The sequence below is a fragment of the Lolium rigidum genome, chromosome 3, assembly GCF_022539505.1.
Source record: "Lolium rigidum isolate FL_2022 chromosome 3, APGP_CSIRO_Lrig_0.1, whole genome shotgun sequence".
In the NCBI taxonomy this organism is placed as follows: domain Eukaryota; kingdom Viridiplantae; phylum Streptophyta; class Magnoliopsida; order Poales; family Poaceae; genus Lolium; species Lolium rigidum.
Window position 1 is genome coordinate 19560398 of NC_061510.1, and position 23799 is coordinate 19584196.

The 23799-nt window shown below is 46.2% G+C and overlaps 1 protein-coding gene across 2 annotated transcripts; it reads right to left on the reverse strand.

The window, feature by feature from the left end:
• Nucleotides 1–10900: 10900 nt before the first annotated feature.
• LOC124694944 (ankyrin-1-like) lies at nucleotides 10901–23573 on the reverse strand. Of its 2 annotated transcripts, none has more exons than XM_047227865.1 (11): nucleotides 23420–23573; nucleotides 23148–23327; nucleotides 22245–22379; nucleotides 16185–16241; nucleotides 15966–16105; nucleotides 13477–13563; nucleotides 13207–13329; nucleotides 12299–12376; nucleotides 12022–12210; nucleotides 11460–11630; nucleotides 10901–11373 (listed from the first exon to the last, which is right to left on the reverse strand). In XM_047227865.1, the coding sequence occupies exons 1-11, from the start codon at nucleotides 23532–23534 to the stop codon at nucleotides 11302–11304; spliced, it is 1347 nt and encodes a 448-aa protein (XP_047083821.1). In that variant the 5' UTR covers nucleotides 23535–23573; the 3' UTR covers nucleotides 10901–11301. The 2 variants fall into 2 exon arrangements, with proteins under 2 accessions (XP_047083821.1, XP_047083819.1); XM_047227863.1 differs by having other exon boundaries at nucleotides 12287–12376.
• Between the last annotated feature and the right edge of the window lie 226 nt (nucleotides 23574–23799).

Below are 23799 nucleotides of genomic sequence, written 5' to 3' on the forward strand. Positions count from 1 at the left end.
TCCTCCTCATCCAAGACAGTGAAGAACAGGCTGTGAATCTGAAACTCATCCTCTATATTTTTGAATCTATGTCTGGATTAAAGATTAACTTCGAAAAAAGTGAGGTTATGATGATCCTAGAAGATGAAACAAAAGCACATAATTTTGCCTCTTTGTTTAACTGTCAGCAAGGGTGCTGGCCAATAAAATACTTAGGCACACCTGTGAGTGCCAGGAGGCCCTCTGTTGCTGAGATGAGCTTTCTGGGAGAGAAAACAAAGAAAAAGATGGGTGGTTGGATGGGAAGTACAATGTCTATAGGTGGGAGGGTGGTTAAGATTGATGCATGCCTTTCAAGCATTGCTGTCTACCAGATGTCTATGAGGCTGCTCCATAAAACTAACATTGAACAGATGGACAGACCAATAAGATCCTTCTTTTGGGCAGGCAGTGCAGAAAAAAGAAAATATCATTTTGTGAAGTGGAAATGGATCTGTAAACCCAAGAAAAAAGGAGGTTTGGGTATAAAAAATCTTCACAAATTCAATGTTAGTCTGATGTGCAAATGGTGGTGGAAGTTGGAGAATGGCTCAGGACCTTGGCAAAGTATCATGAAAACAAAGTATATGGCAAATGGTGGTGTTTACTATACAAAAAAAAGGCCTGGAGATTCTCCTCTTTGGACTGATATGTTACAGGTTAAACATATTTACCTAGCTGGTAGAAGGATGAATGTGGGGAATGGAAAAAATACAAGTTTCTGGTGTGACTCTTGGTGTGATCAGATCCCTTTAAAGGAAAGATTCCCAGATATCTATGATATCTGCAATGAGCAGGATGTAACTGTGGCAGAGGCAGCAGCAATGAACTGGAGCTTTTCCTTCAGGAGATGGATGACTTCTGACCTGGCTTGGCAAATACATGGTATGCACAGAATCATGTCTCAAACTGCTCTTTCAGATGAACAGGATAGAGCTGTCTGGAAACGTTTAAACATCTCTGGAAAAGTAGAATTCCACTGAAAATCAAAGTCTGGCTGTGGATGATTTGGCATAATGCCATTGCTACAAAAGACAATCTGCTGAAGAGGAACTGGCAGGGGAGTGCCACTTGTCAATTCTGTGACTGTGATGAATCCATTTCTCACCTTTTTTTCTCTTGCTCTGCGGCAAAGTTTGTTTGGAGTGCTGTGGGGAAGTTAATTGGTGCCCCTTCTAGACCTGGTTCTTTCACACAGTTTTTTTGGTGGCTTCCACAGTTCTTGCATGCAAGCAGAAACACGCAGATTGCGGGGTTAGCTGCTATCTGCTGGGCCATTTGGAAACTTCGGAATCGTGCCTGTTTTGAGCATAAGTTGATCAGCAGTCCTGTGGAACTAATCAGTTATTCCACTGTTTTTATGAAATACTGGGCAGGTTTACATGGGGAGGATGATGCTGACGATCTGCGGGCGGGTGCTGATGGTTTGCTACGGCTTGCTAGCGCCACCACCTCTCAGGCCATGTCTTCTCAGGGTGATGCTCATCGGATGAATTCTCCACTTCGGATCAGGGACACAAGCATGGTAGACGACATCGATGCTATGGATCTTGGAGGACAAGACGGATGATCCTTGTTGCGATCTTTAGGCCATATCTCTTTAGCTCGCGTTTTGTGCTGCTAGCTGGGTGCCCTGGGGCAAGTTAAAACTCCCATCGTTGTTATGTTGTGTGTCGTTAGCATTAGGCGGCGGCTGTAAGACTGTGTGGTTTGTTGTTTTTCCCTTTGTTCACGCCTGGACGTGCTTCGTTTGTTTCGTTATCCTTGGGTAATGAAATCCGGCCATTATGTGGTCGTTTGGAAAAAATATCATCTGCGACGGGGACAAGAAGGATCGAGAGTTTGCCGGATCGCATGTCCGGGCCAGTCGAGGTGGAGCGCGAGTCAGTGTCGTAGAGCAGAGTCCGGGACTTGGAGGTGGCAACAACGACCAGGTTGCCGGAGACAGTGGTGGCCATGTTTTCCCTGCTGCGTGGTAAGTTGCTGAAGCTGGTGGCGGGGTCGGGGATGTTGAGAATGGATGGGAACTCCTCGTCTGGTTCGCCGGAGAAAAGATGGTCGAGGTTGAGCTCGAAGATGAAGTAGGCCTCGTTGGGGTCGTCAACAACCAGCAGGGCTCGATTGCGGTGGCTCTGCAAGGCGGCCATCCTTGGTTTCTTGCCCTCCTACCAATTGCTGGAGATTTTGATCTGGAATTCTGGACCCAACAACCAACAGGGAATATATATACTGGAGTACATTGTTTTGTTTCCGAGGAGGACACGGTTTTGTTCCCGCGGCCGGCACGAGGAGGACACGGTTTTGCTTCCACAGCCGGCACCTAACGTATGGTCTTTCCATTGACTTCGTTTTATTTCCTTGTGACTTCGTTTTATGCTCGACGGTGAGGGCCACGATACTTCCTCCGTTCTCAAATAAGTGGATATCTAATTTCAAACTTTGTCTATGAAAGAGTGTACTTCTATATTTCCAATGCACTTTAAATTAGCAAAAGTTGTTTCTCTCTCATTGCACGGAAATCAAACCCAATAATATTTAGCATATGTTATCTTAATGTTGTACTACATGCACTTAGCCTATTGAAGATGAAATGATTAAATAGAAGAGAGATGTTGGTTGCATCTTTCCAATGCATTTTTTCTCCCCTTTTACTAGTTTAGCTTGAAAATCCCGTGGGTCCACTTATTTGTGGATGGAGGGAGTACTGTACTACCGATGTCCGATTGCATATGGTCTGCTCTGCGTGATTGGAGGTAGAGCTAAACGGATGTAGACATCATGCTAATAATTTATGGAATTTTATAATAAAGCTAATATATTAATATTACGAAAATATAAGGTTTACAAATAATATATTACAACAAGATGTCCAAAAACATCAAGGATCACACAACCCAAAAAAAATTAGAGAAAAGAAAAACAAAGGTCCCGCCGCGGTGATGAAACACTCGCAACAACATTTGGTCCCTTTCTGTCCAACTGAATTGACAGCATCGACGGCCATGCCGCCGGTGCGGCCAGCAGGGGCATCCTCAGCGTGTCGCCGTTTGTGGGTCCTGTGTCGTGGCCGGTTGCGCCTCTTGCATGTAGTGTCTTGGTTGCCTCGGGAGGCGCTCTCGACGTTGATGGCATCGTGGCCCTCACCGTCGAGCGAGAGTGTCGATGTCGATCACCGCGCTAATTATCTTGACAATGATGGGGTAGGTGAGAGTGCATAGTGTCGATGGCGAGGCGGGGATTTTGGCTGGGAACGAGCTCCAAGATTTCATGGATGGAGGAGCGTCGGATATCGTTTGGGTCGTGTGAGCGACCAGAAAGCCTAAATATGGCCATGTCATCACGCGAGCGGGTGGCAGGGTGTAGGTGCTCGATCTAGCAACTTGCGCATAGGATGTGCTCCCCCGTGGTGAGATGTCAGGCATGCGCCAGAATACCATGGAGCTTGATCTCGACATGGTACGCGAAGCGACCCGAGCTTGCGTGTGCAAGTTTGCACCACGGGCGCGTCGACAGGTTCAAGCCAGGTCCGCTGGTGAAGTGTTCGCCCGCCACGCGGTCAAGGGCTTCCTTGGAGTGGAAGATGATAAGGAAGTCCTACAGGGTGGTGGAGGTGTACCGTGAAGTCGATGCCTCAGAGCTCGAAGTGGGTGTATAGAACACTCTCCACGTCCTTCATGGTGACAATAGGTCTAGTGCCGGTGATGGAGGCGACCATTGCGCGATGCAGGACGCTCGTGGCCTTCCCCATCTCCACCATGCACGAGATGACGACGCACTAGCTAGCACCTAATGGGCCCTAACAAATTATGTCCTACTTGGACCCACATGTCAATAGCCATGTCAGATTTGTTGGCCAATGTGTCAATTGCCACGTCAGATTGCTTGGCCCACATGTCAGTTGTCAGGGGACACGTCAGCATCTTTGGCCGGTCCTAAATCTCACCGACTATCTGAAAATGATGGTACATTTGTCATATACTAAGTTAGACAATGACATATTTTCCTATCTAACCTGACAAATATGTTTGTCATCCATGAACATCATAGATGACGGATAAATAATCGTCATCCATTGTAGGTTTGACCATAACAAACAAATGTAATCTGTCACCGGAAAATCATCTATGATGGGGCTTCCATGACGACCCTAATGAAAGACACAATTTGTCATCAGAGAGTAATGCATGACAAATTTGGTATATTAGATGACAAAAGTTATTTGTCATTAAAATTATTTTATACCATCGTGCGCATGACGGTATGGCTGGCCCAGGCATCGGTGGTGGTGGTGTGTGCACAACTTGGTGTTGGTGAGGTGGCATGGTCCTAGTAGGTGCTGCTGCAAGGGCGTGCCCGGGCGCAGCAGTGCACACAGGAGGTTCACGCCGCAGAGCGCAGAGCTGTCCTAGCGGTGATACCGACCGTTATCGGCGTTGTCTTGACCCAAGAAGCTGGAGGCAAGGAGTATGACATCAATACTTGAGTCATCGTTAAAGATTGTGCCTATGTCTGTATTACGCTTGCAGAAAGATGAGACATTACTTGTTGTCCAGTGATTGTGTAGTTACGCATTACTAGAAAAAAGCCTAGTGACACCATGCTAGTGGTGTGTCACACACCACTAACACGTGTGCCACTCCTAGTAGACGGTGTGCCACTCCTAGTAGATTACCAATGACACACTTGGTGAGGTAGTGCACCACTACTATGTGTGTCCATGGTTTGACCACCCCGCCGCACCAAGCATAGGTGCGCCGCTGCTACTTGAGCTAGCTGTGGCGCACCTATGTTAGCTCAAGGAGTAGTGGTGCACCTATGCTTGGTGCACTATTGGTAAGTGTGTGGTTGGAGGTATAGTCAGTGGTGCACCTATATGTGATGCACCACTCGTAACTCCAGCCCAAAATTCCCACCACCCCCACCCCCTTATGGATTGCCTTTTCAGTTTTGAAAAAAATAAAAGAAATAAATAGAAATTTAAAATAATACTTCGAGATGCCCATGTATTATGTCTAGTTTTAATGAAAATTTAGTTTATTATCTGAAATTATGTTTAAATGAATTGGACACGATGCTACAGTGAAACACTAATTGGTTTTTAAATGAAAGTAATTGTGATTTGCCCGTGCTAGATTAAACATGGTATTTTTTAGGATATCAACTTTTAACTGTAATGGGTTTTCCAATTTATGTAGCAAGCCGCAGCTAAGCCGGCTCATGAATTTGCTGGACAAATTTGTAATTCTAACTGAGCCGACCAAGACAGCGAGTTGACCGGTCTTATATTTGTGGGCTGGCCCACTAAAAGAATGGGCCAATCCAGTCAATAGGTTGACCTGTCAACAAGATTAAGTAAGCCCGGCCCATTTACTAAATGGGACATCCAAATTTACCAGTTGACAGGTCAAACAAAAAAGTTGGCCTGGTCCGTAATATAAGTGGGCCAGCCCAATTATTTTGGTGACCGTCAAAGCAATACATTTGGCATGACTCGCATACATAGTGGGCCAGCCCATCAAAATGATTGACCGGTCAAACTAACTATGTTGGGCCAGCCAAAGAACTGAATGGGTTGGCTCGTTTAGTGTTTGACTAGTCAAATTGAGAAATTAGGCTCGATCCATGTAATTAATGATCCGGCCTAGTTATTTAATTGACCGGTCAAACCAAGTCAGCTGGCCCGGCTCGCAAAATAAATAGGCCGGCCCAGTCTTCCTTATTGGGATGGCCCGTTTAAAGCGCATCAGGCCTTGTGTGGATCTGTCATCTACCACAGACACTTACCCCAGTTAACGGTGGTACCGGCCAGTCAATAGTGTCTGACACGCGTCAGTTAGCATGACGTCAGTAGTCAACGGCCTCCCAAAAATCTTTTGCAACGGTCCAAATTTTCGTGGCCAAAGGCCACCCATACGCGATGAACCGTAAACTTGGTGGCGCATCCTTAGGTGACGCGATATGCACCACACAACCCAAATCATCGGCTTAGACTCATTAGCGACGAAAAACTTTCCTTAGCCAACAAAAATTGACGTTGTAGATAAGAAATTTTCTTTTAGAGCCTGCTTCACGGTGTTGAACATGTTCGGGCACCAGTCCTTCTTTTGCCTTCAGTTGGCTACCATCTATATGTTCGCTGCCATCAGTGGTGTCATCCCCGGTGGCACCACCACTGGTGTCATCCCCAACATCACTATTGGTTCTGTAGTCGGGATCGGTGTCAGCTTCCTCGACGTTCACACCTCGGTGGGCTTCTTCCTCGATCTCCTGGGACAGCTGCCAGAATGGCTTGTTGCCCGAAGCGTCGTCCTTGTCGTTGTCAGCCATGTTTGCACTAAATACGAAATAATGTAACTAGTTAGTGACAAAATTCACGGAAAACTCCGGCATGACCTTTGCTAATTCTTGACCTAGGAGTGCCCTTTTTCACCGAAATGGAAATGAATCAAGATTTCGGCGATAACGGGCAACTCATTTCAAGTCACTACACAAAACAATGCCTAGCACTATAGGAGCACAAAAGAAATGTCACCATCTCATTTCTCTTGATCTACCACATATACACAATCAACAACCAGCAACCACCAGTAGCAGCAACCAGCAAGCATAAAGCAACAGCAGCAACAACAACCAGCAAGCAGCAACCACCAGCATCCAACAACAGCAAAGCAAGCAGCAGCAAACACCAAGGGCAAGCAGCAAGTACTTACCCTGAGTCTCTTGTTTGTAGCAGCAGCGGCAGTGCAACAACACCCTTCCTTTGATCAACAGCGGTGGCAGCAGCAAGCTTCTCTATCCCTTCTTCTGAACAAAGAACCAGCGAACAATTAGAGCAACGGGAGATGCATGTTCACTGGTAAATAGAAATAGTCCAATTTACATCAATAATTAGAGCAACATGTTAAATTTTAAAAAACAATCCAATTTACCGCTATGAACCAGATGAAATAACTGGTATTCTATTTGTCCAATACATTATTGAGCAAGAACTAGCACTGACACTAGTAGTTAGCACTTTGCTGAATAAAGAACATCTATTCCTGAATGATGCATAATATTCCATTTGTTGCATGATGGATGAAAATTTAGAAGTATCTTATTAAATTTTAACATCACAGAGGCTTCCCATTATGCTAATTTTAACATCACAGGGCCTCCCATTATGCTAATTTTTAAAATTCCATTTGTTGCATAACATTCTACATCAGAAGCCAATTAATTGCTAACAAGCCACCATTATGCATCACGGCGCATCACAATCACTTGCTAATAAGCCAATTTTATAGGAGTGGCGCACCAGGGTAGTGGTGCACCACTGCTATAGTCATCCTACAGCTAGCTCTTTTTCTAGTAGTGTCAATCGTGGTGTTCAATGATTTGAGGCCTTATATGTTTGCTTCCATGATGCTTTGATTGTTGTTTCTACTATGGCCAATGGCATAATGCAAGGCAAGGGGCTGCCCATAAACCTAGCCCTATGTGCAATAAGATTGCTTGTACACTAGACTTGGTTTGTTGATAGTCCATTTGACTTGAGTGTTCATTTATATGAGGCTTTTTTTTCATGTTCTTGCCAATGATTGAAATGTTACCACACACCGGTGGCAGGGTGTTTCTTTCTGACCTTGAAGGGTGTACAAGTACTCAGGCCTGCGCACATTTTCTTGGCTAGGTAGGATCATCTGTGCCGCAAAGTAGTATCTATGAGGCTTCAACCATATGTGATCCTTGCTCACAGTTTATCATCACACGCTTGCATGTGTGCATATTCAAATTGATGCTTCTTTTTCAGTGCTCTAAGATGATGATGGGTGGACCGGCCAGCGTCTTTACCGAGGGTTGTTCGAAGGAAGATGGAGAGGTAGCGCTGCCAAGAGTGTTGGGATTCTCCCACGGATCAATCACATCAAAATAGACGAACACACGCGGAAACAAAATTTATCGCCAAGGGTGCGTGTCGCACCCTCTAAACTACTCTTTATTGCTTTTCTTATTTTCTCGTTACAAACTCACGGTTCAAACTTCACGAGCTGCCGTGTATATATATACACAAAACAGCCGACCTAAGTGAACGTCCTAAACACAAACACTTGTACCAATCGGACTAGGATACTTAGACCTGCCTATTCTAGCTAACAAACTCGAACACGTATACTACTACTTGAACTCGTAGTGCACCAACTAGTAATAAGACCACGAGTCACTTTTGCATCTCCTAACCGGACAACAAACTGACTTGATGACACGACCAACACAATCTAACTTGACTCAAACTTGATTAGGCAAGATTATTTCTAACAATCTCTCCCTAATCTTGACTTGTCATCTCCTTGTGCTCCTCCCCATCTTGACTCCTTGCAGATCCGCGTCTTGTCTAGGCCTCGCTCCACGACAAGTTTAATTGGCTCTCCCCAGCCAATTTTAACTTGGCGAATTTACGGAACAACTCAAGCATGATCCGGAATACCCAGCCACGCTAGCAACCGTGGAACACACCGTCCACCCTAGCGCAATACATGCCGACTACCTCGTGGACTACACCATCCACTCCAGCCTCATGTAGAGACAGGTCCTCATTAAAGAGACTCCCCTTCACTGGTTTACCGCCCCCTTCACACTTGACATTGATCCTCTCGTCGAGACACGTAGACGACTTGGTTGAGGCACGCTGACAGCTACCCGCTATCCTCTTGTTGCGTCTTCGCCCATGGTGATATCCCTCATCTGTGGACAGTCCCTCAACCTCCACACGCTTCAACTGCAACAGATCCTCACAGAGACAAGCACTTGGACACAACGACGACTCACAAACTCGACGCTGACTCGAGGTGCCAACTTGCACGACCACGACTCTTTGACTCATCGGACTCCTCCGAAGACGACCTTGACGAAAACCCGCGGACGACGATCTTGACGAGACTCCCGGTACCACACCTCGGCACCACCTCTCCCATCAACGATCATCCACCACCTTGCCTCGCCAACGACAACACCCTGTCGCCCCTTCCATGTCGCTCCACCAAGCGATGATCGCCCGCCGCCATGCTGACGATGGCTTGCTCGTCCTCTCCACCCGGCCGCTCCGCCGAGCGACGGTCGCCCGCCCCGAGGCGCTAGTAGAGTCGCCTCCCCGGGGCAAGCGTAGCTTCAAATCTTCGACCTCGCTCTGATACCAATTGTTGGGATTCTCCCACGGATCAATCACATCAAAATAGACGAACACACGCGGAAACAAAATTTATCGCCAAGGGTGCGTGTCGCACCCTCTAAACTACTCTTTATTGCTTTTCTTATTTTCTCGTTACAAACTCACGGTTCAAACTTCACGAGCTGCCGTGTATATATATACACAAAACAGCCGACCTAAGTGAACGTCCTAAACACAAACACTTGTACCAATCGGACTAGGATACTTAGACCTGCCTATTCTAGCTAACAAACTCGAACACGTATACTACTACTTGAACTCGTAGTGCACCAACTAGTATTAAGACCACGAGTCACTTTTGCATCTCCTAACCGGACAACAAACTGACTTGATGACACGACCAACACAATCTAACTTTACTCAAACTTGATTAGGCAAGATTATTTCTAACAAAGAGGCCTAGGGGAGACCAGTCAAGGTTGGGCATTTCCATGACGACATCGGACAAACCCACTTCGCTAAACTGGGAATGCTGCCAATTACCACAGGCTTCCGCCCCTACCTTGGCACCGTCCCGAGGATGATCATCCCGAAGACGAACACCGGTCTATCAAGGGTGGCCTAGATTTGCCATTGCCCATCACGTAAAGATCGACCACTTCATGACCTTCAAGGTGCCAAGGGGCGGCATCTTCAAGGTCACTATCTTCGACCACACCATGATAGAGGAGGTCCAGAGGTACCCGCAGCATGATATAGCCCTTGCCATGATTGACGAGTGAAGACTGTGCCTATTTTATGTCTCGTACTGTGTTGACAATATGTTTGCTATGTGTTTGCTATGTGTTGACAATGTGTGCTATGTGGTAGTGAATAATGTGTGCTATGTTGTGGTGACAAATGTATGCTATGTGGTACCGAAGAATGTGTGCTATGTTGATGCTGAAAAGGGGTGATATTCTCACTATTTGGGAAAGAGGTTAACGCATTGATCGCTCCGCACGTAACCAAATACGGTGGTATGTTCTTCCGGGCGTAAAATAGCCTACCAATAAAATTGTCTTTCGTTTCTCCACTCGAGCTCAAGTAAAATTGTTACCATCCAAACAATCATTGTGGCGCGATGAAGGTGTTGCTGGTGTGCGCGACCGATACCGCCACCAGCGAGGAAGGGGAGATGGTGCGGGACACGTTGTTGTCGGCGCGGTAGCAGCCGTGCGAGGAGATGTACGTGGTGGCGGAGGGGGAAACGCTGCACGGTATCAGCGACCGGTGCAGCGACCCCTACATCCTGGAGCGCAACCCGCACGTCCATGACCCCGACGACGTCTTCCCTGGCCTCGTCCTCAGGTCGACGTCTTCCCCGGCCTCGTCCTCAGGATCACGCCTGAGAAAATCCAGCGGGCTCTCACTCGTCAGTGACGGATCATTCCTTCCCCTGCCAGAATCCAGTTTGTGAAGCAATACTAGTTGTGACCTCACTCTCCCACGGACTAGCTTGACCGTGATGGATGGATGTGCTTTGTTTATTTATTTTTCTTCATTAACTTTGTACATGACCATGCCTGTGTACGTGTGTGCTGGTTGGTTTTGATTTCCTCTGCTTTTGCTGAATGGAGTAGAGCAGAGGTGGCGTGGAACATCTTCAGAAACACAACTGTGAGGAGCATGTATTTAATCTACAAATACAACAGGCCCCTCAGTTGGGCATCATGGTAGTATATGTTAGCATTAGGTACATCTCCAGCTACTCATGTACATATGTTAGATACAGTACATCTCAGACTGTTCGGTTTCTCCCTTCGCCAAACACAGACAAACCTCAAACGAAAATGCAGTGTCCTAAAAACATGTCAACAAAAAGACCTCCAAAATCTCAGCTGGTGCAGTAGTACCTGCAAGTTTAATCCATAAGTTAATACTAACACCATACGGTTGCAATCGCGCTGACCCGCACAAGGGACATACACCACCGACAAAACATATAAGCAGTCTCAGCATATCTGAACAACAAATTACAAGAACAGCCTGCCAGGAGCAATCCAAGCAAGCAATGGGAATTGGGAAGCAAGCAAAGAGAAGAGGTTGCCAAGTTCCTTCACCCGGCTGCTGTCATTCACTTGTCAAGTCCAATTTCAATCCAGATCGTCGCTTCTCAAGTCCAGTTTCAATCCAGACATGAGTGCTTGGCATGCTTGTGCATACTCCTGAACAAGCAGACATCAGTGCATGCCCAGGGAAAATACAACAGAGTATGGAAAACAACAGAATGCCACTGCCTGCCGCAGCTCACCTTGGTCAGTACCAGAGCTGCTGCTTGCTCATAGCAGGAATTTGAAAGATCCATCTCCATAGCTTTGTAGGTATTAGCATCATCTAAAGCCTTGTCCTCTTCACTCAAATGCAGCCAACAGAGGCTCCTCTTGGCATACAAGGTTGAATCAGCAGGGTCAGCCTCCATAGCCTGCAGACATCAAGTCACGCTTTATTGACACCAGGCATATAATTAGATGCAGACAAAATAATCTAAAGCCCTTTCTTGTCTTCAAAAACCATATGTACGCATACAAAATAGGATACACATCTGATTCACAAGTGTAGGACGACACAAGGAATAAAGAGTCTGTACATGACTTTTGTTTCTTAGTTTTCTTTTCTTCTTTTCGGCTGTGTGCATCCGTAGTGCCATTAGGGTGGTGCGTTGTTACAGAGGCTGGGTGTAATTGGTATCGTTTTGATATTAATATATTCCCTTTATCGAAAAAAAAAATCCAAAGCATTTTAGGCCAGAAAGGGTTGACCAACAAGTAAAGTGCACACAAAGCTAATGATAACTATATGATGCAAGAATATACCTTGGTATACAGAGCCAAAGCATAAGCATAAGCATTTTCCTCAAATGCAGCATCCCCTTGCATTTTCAAAACCATAGGCTCGAATGTGACATCCTCTTGCATTTTCAAAGCAAATCCGCTATTTTCCTCTAATGCAGCATCCTCTTGCTCTTTCAAAGTCCATCCATCATGTTCACCAAAGATAGGATCCTAAATCAAATGAACAATTGAAAGTCATACACAAATTTGTTCTTGAATTCAAATAGTACGCATGTTGAATTATTACATGAATGCCTGCAGATGTAAGAGGGGAAAGAATCTCAGCGCAATCCATCCATCCTCCGACTACAGCAATTTCTGCTGGAGTTCTACCACACTGTTCAGAAGGATATCAAAGGGGAAAAAAATTAGGGTCTCCGTCACGCAATAACATTAGAGTGTGGAGAAGGCCTACACTGATATTGCCATGAGATTCAAAATATGACGAATTATAGGCGATTGTGCAGGGCTAGTAATGTACAGAAGAATATGAATGTCTACGCAAATGTATGTGTAGCCAGATTTCCCATTATATTCTGGACATGTCTAAAGAGTGAACGGGTGCATGAATGCTTAGAAAATTGTAAGAGATCGGACATACGGCTTCATTGTGGGGCATCTTGGCCAAAAGTTCACCGAGTTATAAAATAACTCCACTAATTACGTCATAGTTTCAAAACACCTTAGTTTGCAAGTGCAACATTTCTAAATTTTATTTCAGTATTCAAACTGGATAACAACAACTTCCCATCTTCTATCCTATTTTCCAGACTAATCATAACTGTTCTAAACTCTTAATTCCACACTATAGCACACTGCTTCTTCACTTCCTTGTGGAGTCTAAGTCAATACTGGTCCTTAGCAGGCTAGTCACTTTGTTCCTTTTGAAGTAACAGCCTTCGACAATTTTCATTGAGCAAAATTCATTAGAAAATGGGAAGTACACATAAAACAGGTTAGTAACAAGCAATGCTTTACTAAACCCAACTAAACCCAATGTCAACATGTGGCATCATTTAAGGCCTTAGCCAAAAGGTCTAAATTTACCTGTGCTATTAGACACTTGTAACATACTAACATTCCAAAAATCTATTACAGATCTTTGCAGCTACATTAAGCCATTCATAGGCAACTCAGAAGATCGACAAGAATAGTACGAAAACTCACTTGACCAGGAACATTTAGATTCGCGCCAGCTTCCAACAAACAATTGATGAAGTCAATGAAGCCATGGGCCGCAGCTATTACTAATGGTTGAAATGGCCTACCAGCATTGGCATCAGCACCAGCCTAAAAAAAAGGAATACATTATACTGAATGTTTAAGATAGCGTTTCTACACTATAGTAATATACAACAGCTTGTGCTTATGTTAGAAACAACATAACCATCGCAAAACTGTCTATGGTAGGAGCTCTAAAGGGACAAGTCACTGCACCTTAATAAGTAGTTCCGCGCATTTAACTGAAGAAGCGAAGATAGTCAGTGTCAGTGGTGTATAGTATAAGCACACAACTCTGTTAGGCTGGAGGAAGGGTAAAGAAAATATTAATATTTCAAAATAGATACCGGAGAAAAATAAATTATCAAATTCTGATATGCAACTTCTAGCGAACATGTAACAAGTTACCGAAAATAGTTTGCATACCAAAAATCACCAAAGAAAAAACAATGCCATATCATCTTTGTTTATTTTTTTCATTGTATCATGTTATATATGTATATACTAATTAGTATTTTAGGCTCCTTTCAATCAGTACACATTTTTGAGCTGAAAGCTGTGGGCAGGCCCCGATAGTAAAATTTTACTAAAGAGATAAAATATATACAAGATGGAAGGGATGTAGGGAATGTACAAATGGGGCTAGCCCAAAGAAAACTATAGAGCATCTAGCCAGGCTATAAGAGGATATGTCTTTTAGAAGAAAATGACCAAGCTCTAGCAGTAGGTGTTAGATTATTAAAAATGAGAGCATTCCTTTGCTTCCATATATTCCAGGAGGCAGTGGAAAACACTTTGAAAGAAGAAAGGCCCTCCAAACTTGCATCTGACAGTGGCAATCATCTGAGAGAGTTCAAGATTGTCTTCAAGTGTGATGTTGATGGATTGCAACCGTTGCATACTGAAATTACAGTTCCAGAAAAGATGGTCCCTGGAACCCCTGGTTTCCAACAAAGCATCATCGCAGAGGCAGCAAAGGCAGTTGTAATTGAGTGAATTAGAACACTAATCCAGTGATAAATTCCTACATTAATCTAGAAAGGAAATTTTCTCCCACATCCTGCTAGGCCATCGAAGTTAGATCTCAATTTTTTAGTATAATCAGCACAAAAAAAAACTCTCTAATGGGCAAAAACTTGGCTAGTATGTTGAGGCCAGCAGATTCACGGAAATATAATTTTTCCTTTAGCCATCTAGACAATGCCAGAAGGCTTATTGTTCAATGTTAGACTCCAACCGACTTACGTAATACAAAATGTTCCACCTAGCAGCGCACAGGAGGCTAATTAATTGTTCTCAATCCAAACAAACTAGCAGCTTCAGAAATGTAATTGGAGACAGAAGTGTCTGTATAGCAAATGCCGATTACTTGATGTCAACTAGTTCCTGAACCAGATAAAAATTACTTGAGCAAACAGGATGTAGCCAACTAACGGTGCATGACCAGATTTAAATATAGCATACATTTAGTTGCACAAAGGCTAGAAAATCCTGCATTAGTAAGAAATAAAAAACTATAACCCTTTTTTTGTATGTCCAAGGCATAAATAACATGTTGATTAGAGAAATTTAACAAGGATTGGATTCTCTCATTTATCGGTTAATACTTTTGGGTTGCACAAAGTCTCATTTATCTACAGTTTCGATTTCGTATGACAAGGAATAGACACATAATATTTTTTTGAGGATAGTAGGCACTAATATTATAGGGTATGTGCCGATCCTGGTTCACTCAATTTACTTGCTAATAAGAGAAATATACACCTATAAGAACATGCCAGTACAAATTAGAATGTGATATCAAGTCAAGTTGCACTAACAAGAAGCATCATGTAACCAATTTCAGTTTTGACACAATCAAATATGCAAAGCTAAACAAAAAGATGTACATCTTGATTTGCTCTACCAATATATCAAGTGTCTAAGATCATTTTATGATAACACCAGAAAAGTAATGTCTAAGCTACATATATGTAGCCCATCCAGATACATGGCTTGATAACTAAAAGTATCTAATCAAAAGAGCTTATTTTATGTTTTAGGATTAAACCTCCATACATTTTTCATGTCCATCTTGTATAATAAAGCTTCATCTGCAACTAATCACCATATATGGGTCAAATAAACAATCAAAGAGCACAGCATGCCACATAAAAGCTCCATTGTCGCTAACGTCAGATTAAACTCGCGCATAAACTACCCAGTACCAATGCTCGGAATGGCCACTACGTAAGCGGTCGTGTGGATAAGATGGGAAGAAGCGGAGAGGAGAGGTGAGCACCATCAGGTAGGTAGAAAGGATCTGCGAGTGACTTATATGACTACACAAAAGAATCATGGTTTAACCATGTTATAATCTAGCATGCAGTCATCAAGAATCTAATAGTACATTTTAAACAAGGAGAGATCTAAAGATTAATGAAGAGATACATGATACAAGGATGCAAAGAGCCATAAAATTAGACTCGGCCAATAAAAAAGAAGTCCTGGCTCAGCCAACTCAAGGAAGTAAACACCTATTCCACCTTGACAGGATGAAATCTTTGGAATAAGCAGGGTTGGGAGAGGGAGAAATATACTGCTAGGCCCAACCCTATTCATCCAGTCATGACTTCTCAGCCATATTAAAGAGAATACTGTACTGTATACAACACACATAATATTGATCATAAAGAGCAAATCAAAGATGGGAAAAAAGATATTACATTTGCCTGATGCCGCAACAACAATTCAACCATTCTCACATTTCCACTTTGAGCAGCAATGTGTAGCGGTGTTCCTCTTATGCACATAGGGTCAACATAAGCTCCCCTGGACAATAATAACTCTGCTATTTCACAGGTATCTGGATGAAATAAATGAAAATGCTCAGGTCACATTACCATTAGGGTACATTAAAAATAATACGAAAAATAGCTTATTACCTCGGGTGTTAGCTGCCCACATCCTCCCGCCTGCCTCTTCTGCATCGGTGCGTGTGCCTGGTGAACGATTTAGTTGCTTATTATGTCCCAATATATGGTTAGGACTGCAAACGGAACTGGAAAAACTTCAAAAGGAAAGTCTTTTTGGGCAGGCAGCATCTAAAATTAGATTTTTTTTTGCCTTGCGATCTCTGCAGATTGATATTAGAAAGCCACCTTGTTTATATGTTTAATAAGTAAAATGTAACCATGGCCAAGCGCCTAATATTTGAAAAATATATCGGTAGGGCGTTTCTACAAACATGTAAGCTGAAGTAAATATGTAAAGCAATATTAAGTGGTTTTTGTTAGATGTATATATTTGTCTATTGTAGTTTCCCCATATGTTAGGGGGCTTTCTGCATATGTGCACCTGTACATGTACTATATATTGTGGCCTTTGGCCCCCTGGTAATACAACAAGCATATTGCCCTAACATGGTATCAGAGCAAAATTGATCCTCTAATCCCGGCCGACGTTACTTGTTCCGTCGCCCATCTCCGTTCGTTCTCTTCGCTCGATCTTCTCAAGTCGCCGCCCGTCCCGCGCGGCCTCGATCTTCTCCAGTCGCCGCCCGTCCCGTGCGGCCTCGATCTTCTCCAGTCGACGCCCGTCCCGCGCGGCCGATCTCCTGCCTGGATCCGCCCGCCCGCCTCCTCTCCCGCGCGTGGCGCAATCTTCTCCAGTCGACGCCCGTCCCGCGCGGCCGATCTCCTGCCTGGAAATCCGCCCGCCCGCCTCTTCTCCCGCGTGTGGCGCCTCGCCTGGATCCGCCCTGCCGCTGATTCTTCTGCCTGGATCCATCTCTGGCCGCTCCGCGTCGCCTCGTGAGCCTGATCGATTCGCCTCGCCTCGTGGCCCGATCCGCGTGGCCCGCTCTGCTTCCGCCGCCGGCCTGCTTAGCTCTACTTTGATCCGGCCGCAGTTGACTTCGGTTTAAAAAAAAAAAACAGCTATGTCTTCCTCGGGCTATGTTGCGATCCCTCGCTGCCCGGTGATCTTTGATGGCGCGAATTACCCTGATTTCGCTGCCTTCATGCACGTTCACATGTGCGGTCTTCGTCTTTGGGGTGTGCTTTACGGCGAGGTCTCTCGTCCGCCGCGCCCCGTTGCTCCTACGGTGCCTGTTGCACCGCCACCGTTGCCCTTGCCCCCGATGCTACTCGGGCGGATAAGGATGCAGCCAAGAGTGCCGATGACACCGCTCTCGGCTGATTATGACCGGAAGGTCCGGGACCACTCTATCGCCGTTGCGACTTACCGGCTGGATCCGACCGAGTACACTCGGTGGATAGATGAGGATGCTCGTGCTGCTCGTTGTTCTCACCTCCGGTGTTCTGCCTCGGTATGTCTGCTGAGTTTATGGGTCTTCCCACCGCTGCTGCTCGGTGGGCTTTTCTTCGTCGGCGCTATCAGCCCGTCCGGGGATGCTCTCTACCTATCCGTGGTCCGCCGAGAGCATGCCCTTCAGCAGGGTGATTCTACTATTGATGAGTTCTACACTCGGAGTGCCGCTATTTGGCGTCGGCTTGATTCTCTCCGCATACAGCTGTGTGTGCCACCTGTCCTCGCTGTCTCGACCGTGCGCGCGGATCCGGAGTTTCAGCGCGTTTTTGAGTTCTTGTCGCGGCTCCGTAAGGAGTTTGAGCCGCGCCGGGCCCAGCTGCTTGCCCGTGGTCGTGTTCCGCTCTCTGAGGTACTTGCTGAGCTCCGTGTTGAGGAGACTCGTCTTCGTGGTGCTGGTCTTCTTGAGGTTCCCTCTGTTCTTGCTGCTCGTGGCCCTCCTGTGCCGTCTGCTCGTGGACCTCCTATGCCATCGGCTTCGTTGCGGCCTCCGGCACAGCCGATACTTCCTACTCCTCCATTACAGGGTCAGCGTCAGCCCCAGCAGCCTCGTGGTTCGACGTCACCTCCTTGCACCTACTGTGGCAGGCCTGGCCACACTATCTCTACTTGCCGGCGAGGGATCCCAGCTTACGCCCGCCGCATCTTACTCGTCGTCAGGCTGGTTCTTCAGGATCTTCTGCTGTTGCGCTATCTGATCAGGACATTATCCGTGGTCTTCGAGGTCTGCTCGCCGGTACAGGCTCTTCCTCGACGGGTACTGCTGGTTCTGTGCCTGGCTCTTCTGGCTCCGCGCGACCATCACCTTCCACACAGTCAGGTACGTCATCCCCGTGGTATCTGGATTCTGGAGCTTCTTTTCATATGACCTCTGCGTCTTCTATTCTTTCTGCTCTTCGCTCTCTTGTTTCGCCTGTTCGTGTTATCACGGCTGATGGTACCTCTCTCCTCGTCTCCGGTCGAGGCACTCTTTCTACTACCTCTTTCTCTCGTTCCTCGATGTTTCCCATGTTCCTAGTCTTAAGATGAACCTGTTTTCCGCTAGTCGACCTATCGATTCTGGTTGTCGCGTCATTCTTGACGCTGATTCTTGTGCTATTCGGGACCGCCGTACACGAGGCCCTGGTTGGAGCTGGCCCTCGCAGCCTTGAGTCCCCGTGGCTGCGGGAGTTAGGACCGGCTTCGCGTTCCTTCTACTGCCACTTCATCTGCGCGGTTCTCCTGCGGTTGCTGCTTCGTCACTCGGATCTTTTCAGCGGTGGCATCATCGGCTGGGTCACCTCTCGTGGCTCCCGTTTATCGTCATTAGTTCGTCGTGGTCTTCCGGGGTCCGTCTCGGGAGATGTGTCTTTGCATTCGTGTCGGGGTTGTAGGCTAGGCAAACAGATTCAGCTTCCCTATCCTACTAGTACGTCCGTATCTCGGCGACCTTTTGATTTAGTTCATTCGGATGTTTGGGGTCCGGCTCCCTTTCCTTCGAAAGGGGGTCATCGATACTATATTTTGTTTATTGATGATTTTTCGCGATACACCTGGTTGTTTCTTATGCACTCTCGCAGTGAGGTGCTTTCTATTTATCAGCGTTTTGCAGCCATGGTTCGTACTCAGTATTCCACGCCTATTCATGTGTTTCGTGCTGACTCTGCAGGCGAGTATATCTCCCAGCACCTTCGTGGTGTTCTTGCTGAGCAGGGCACCCTTGCTCAGTTCTCGTGTCCCGGCGCCCATGCTCAAAATGGTGTCGCCGAGCGTAAGCATCGTCATATTCTTGAGACTACCCGTGCTATGATGATTGCTTCCTCTCTTTCACCGCATTTCTGGGCTGAGGCTGTCGCTACGTCGACTTACCTCATTAACATTCAGCCTTCTCGCTGCCCTTCAAGGTGGCATTCCTCTCGAGCGTCTTTCTGGTTGCTCTCCGGATTACTCGACACTTCGTTTATTTGGTTGCGTTTGCTATGTTCTTCTCCCTCCTCGCGATCGCACCAAGCTGACCGCTCAGTCTGTTGAGTGTGTTTTTCTCGGATACAGTGATGAGCATAAGGGCTATCGCTGTTGGGACCCCGTTGGTCGTCGGCTGCGCATCTCTCGTGATGTCACGTTTGATGAGACGCGTCCCTTTTATCCTCGTCCCACCTCGGGTACTTACCCGGTGGATGATATCTCTTTTTTTCTTTTTCCGGATGCACCCCCTGCTATCCCATCTCCTCCCCCTCCTAGTCCTGATGCTCCCCCTTCGGCGCCATCCTCTCCCCCGTCTAGTCCACCTAATACTCCTCGTTCTCCGGTTTCGGATCCTTCTGATGTTGTCCCTTTTTCCTCTTCTTCTGATGAGTTGTCCTCCGCTGATGACCTTCCCCCTTCACGGCCTGTTCGTCAGCGTCGTGCTCCAGCTCGTTACTCTCCTAGTCAGTATGGTCTTTCTGTCGTTTCCGAGCCGACCTCTTATCGGGATGCCGAGCGTCATCCTGAATGGCAGCTTGCCATGGCTGAGGAGATCGCTGCGCTTGAGCGCACTGGCACTTGGGATCTTGTTTCTCCCCCTTCTGGTGTTCGTCCTATCACGTGTAAGTGGGTCTATAAAATTAAGACTCGCTCCGATGGATCTCTTGAGCGCTATAAAGCGCGTCTTGTGGCTCGTGGCTTTCGGCAGGAGCACGGCCGTGACTATGATGAGACTTTTGCTCCCGTGGCTCATATGACTACCGTGCGTACCCTTCTTGCCGTTGCTTCGTTCGCCGTTGGTCCGTCTCCCAGCTTGATGTTCGAATGCTTTTCTTAATGGCGAATTGAGTGAGGAGGTTTACATGCAGCCTCCTCCCGGGTATTCTGTTCCCGATGGGATGGTTTGTCGTCTTCGACGTTCTCTCTATGGTCTCAAACAGGCCCCTCGTGCCTGGTTTGAGCGCTTCGCCTCTGTGGTGACTGCTGCTGGTTTCTCTCCTAGTTTTCATGATCCCGCCCTTTTCGTTCACACTTCTCCTCGTGGACGTACTCTTCTTCTTCTCTATGTTGATGATATGATCATTACTGGTGATGATCCTGAGTATATTGCCTTCGTCAAGGCTCGTCTTCGCGATCGGTTTCTTATGACTGATCTTGGTCCTCTTCGCTATTTTCTTGGCATTGAGGTTTCCTCCACTTCTAATGGCTTTTCTATCTCTCGGGAAAAGTACATTCAGGATCTTCTTGCTCGTGCTGCTCTTGGGGATGAGCGCATAGTCGATACTCCTATGGAGCTTAATGTTAAGCTTCGTCCTACTGATGGTGATCCTCTTCCTGATCCCACCCGTTATCGCCATCTTGTTGGGAGTCTTGTTTATCTTGCGGTCACTCGTCCTGATATTTCTTATCCTGTTCATATTCCGAGTCGGTTTGTCTCGGCTCCCACCACTGTTCACTATAGTCATCTCCTCCGTGTTCTTCGTTATCTTCGTGGCACGATCACTCGTCGCCTTTTCTTTCCCCGTTCCAGCTCTCTCCAGCTCCGAGTGCTATTCGGATGCTACGTGGGCGAGTGATCCTACGGATCGTCTTTCGCTTTCGCTTACTCGTGTGTTTCTTGGTGGTTCGCTTGTTGCTTGGAAGACGAAGAAACGAGTCGCAGCTTCCCGTTCGAGTGTTGAGGCTGAGTTGCGGGCTATGGCTTTGTTGATTGCTGAGGTGACTTGGTTACGGTGGTTGCTTGCAGATTTTGGGGTCTTTGTTACGACACCCACTCCACTTTTGTCCGACGAGTACAGAGTGCTATCGGTATTGCACGTGATCCGGTCAAGCATGAGCTGACCAAGCATATCGGTGTTGATGCTTTTTACACACGTGCACGGGTACGGGATGATGTTGTTGCGGTTCATTATGTGCCTTCAGATTTGCAGTTGGCGGATTTCTTTACGAAGGCACGGACTCGAGCGCGAGCATGATTTCTTACTCTCCAAACTCAGTGTTGTGGATCCACCATGAGTTTGAGGGGGGTGTTAGATGTATATATTTGTCTATTGTAGTTTCCCCATATGTTAGGGGGCTTTCTGCATATGTGCACCTGTACATGTACTATATATTGTGGCCTTTGGCCCCTGGTAATACAACAAGCATATTGCCCTAACAGTTTTTACAAGCAGTAGCAAACTGGGAAACTATTACAACATAGGTAGGACCCAAAGAGGTGTTCGGCAGCTGACCAGAACCTGATCCACACCAATGGTTAAGCATAGGCAATGCAACAAACAAAGAAGAAGAAACTGGCCATACCTAACCAGACAGACCAAAAGCCAATAGATTTTCCAAGCTGAGGACTAGTATTTTAAGCCATAGTCGAGTCCTGTTCAACTCTACTTGTGCATTGTTCAAGGGAAAAGTTTATGCACATGGCATACTGTTGAACTAGCTATCTGAACAAAAAAAACATCAAATGACAATTGTTCCTATTGCCTCTAGATTGCCAATAGTACCTATTAGCCCAAAAAATGCATCACTAATTAAACTTTATCGTCACCACCTTTAGTTAATAGGTACAAAAGTACAATGTGCAAGACATAGAAAAACAGAAGAGCTGAGACTTACTGTAGGACAGACATCACAACAGTTACAGGTAAATATGAAGCATAGCAGACCAGGCAGGGCAAACTATGTGTAATAAAAACTGAAACGAACATAGGCAGGGGTAAAGAGAAGAGAACCTGTTAGTGTAGCATGATGGAGCGCAGTAAACCCTTCTGCAGCCGCTTTGTTTGGATCAGCACCATGATCAAGAAGAAATCTTATAACTGATGTAGATCCACAACCTAATATTGCAAATAATAGAGGCGTTGAACCTAGCAGAGCATAATAAAGGCAAGCATTTAATAAGAATGGTCAACAATTCTTGCTTTCAACCAACATAAAGTGGTAGATAATCAAGAGCACTTGCGGCTGCCAAATGCATACTAGAACATCACACAATCAAGAGGATTTAATAAGAATGGTCAACAATTCTTGCTTTCAACCAACATAAAGTGGTAGATAATCAAGAGCATTTGCGGCTGCCAAATGCATACTAGAACATCAGACAATCAGGTACGACAGGTGAGCTATGTCATAGGATTAAAACAAAGAGCGCGAAAATTCACTCGCAATGCCACCATTGATGTCGATGCTAACACAAAGTTTTATAGATCCATGATTCAGCATGCATTTCACAGAAGCAGCACATCCAAAACACTTCCTCGAGAAAAAATAAAAAGACAAACCTCCCTGCAGAAACGTAAAATCACAAGAAAATTTAGGGGCATCCCACCCACCAACACCAAAATAAAAGAAAGCAATGGTTGTGTATCATGTCCCCCATGATCGCTCTAAGCCACTCTGCACTCCTGTAACATCAATAGTTAAGTTTGAATTTTTGATTGGATAGGTGGTGATCAGGGATATCCTCCAGCCTCTCAAGAAACAAATGCGCCCTTGAGCATGATCAAAATTTGCAGAGTTACGCAACTTAGAAAAAATAACTACCAATGCCACTCCAAAGGTTCGGCACAGTCGCACAGGAACAAAGGCACCAGTCAACCCAACTCTGCTGCTATTGCTAGTAACAAACCAATTACCCTCGTCGCCAGGCGCGTCGACGTTGAGGCGGAGATCCTTGACCAGAAACTTGCACATCTCGAGCCTCCCGGCCCACGCCGCCATGTGGAGCGGCCCACGGCCGGAGTACTGCCGGTCCTTGACCGCCGCCACCGCCTCCTCCACGCCTTTCCCCGACCTCCGCAGCTTCTGCGCAGCCTCTGCGCGCGAGTATAACACCATCCCCAAAAAAGAAACACCGATCAGATCCATGAGCACCAAAACCCGATAGCCGGCGAAGCGGGGACCTTACTCCTCACGGCAGGGATGTCGCCATCGATCGCGTCGAGGACCATCAGCATAGCCGTCCAATCGTCCTTTGAGAGCCTGCGGTTCCCGAGCATCATCCGCGGCTCGATGTTGGCCATGGTAATTAAGGGGCTGCGAGGCCCAGCGGAGCTGCCGCATCCCGGACCCTGGATGGGTTGGAAGCTTCTATAAGGCTAGGGTGTGGCGAGGAGCTCGAGGCGGAGAGGGGAATGGGGAAAAGGCGGGAACCGTCAGGGGTGGTGCTAGTGTACTAGTGTAGTGACGCTAGACGACAATAATGTATTTTGCTTTTCTACGGAGTATTATTTTCTTCAATGATTGTTCATTTGTTTTACCGATCTACTATAATACATTCATACCGTT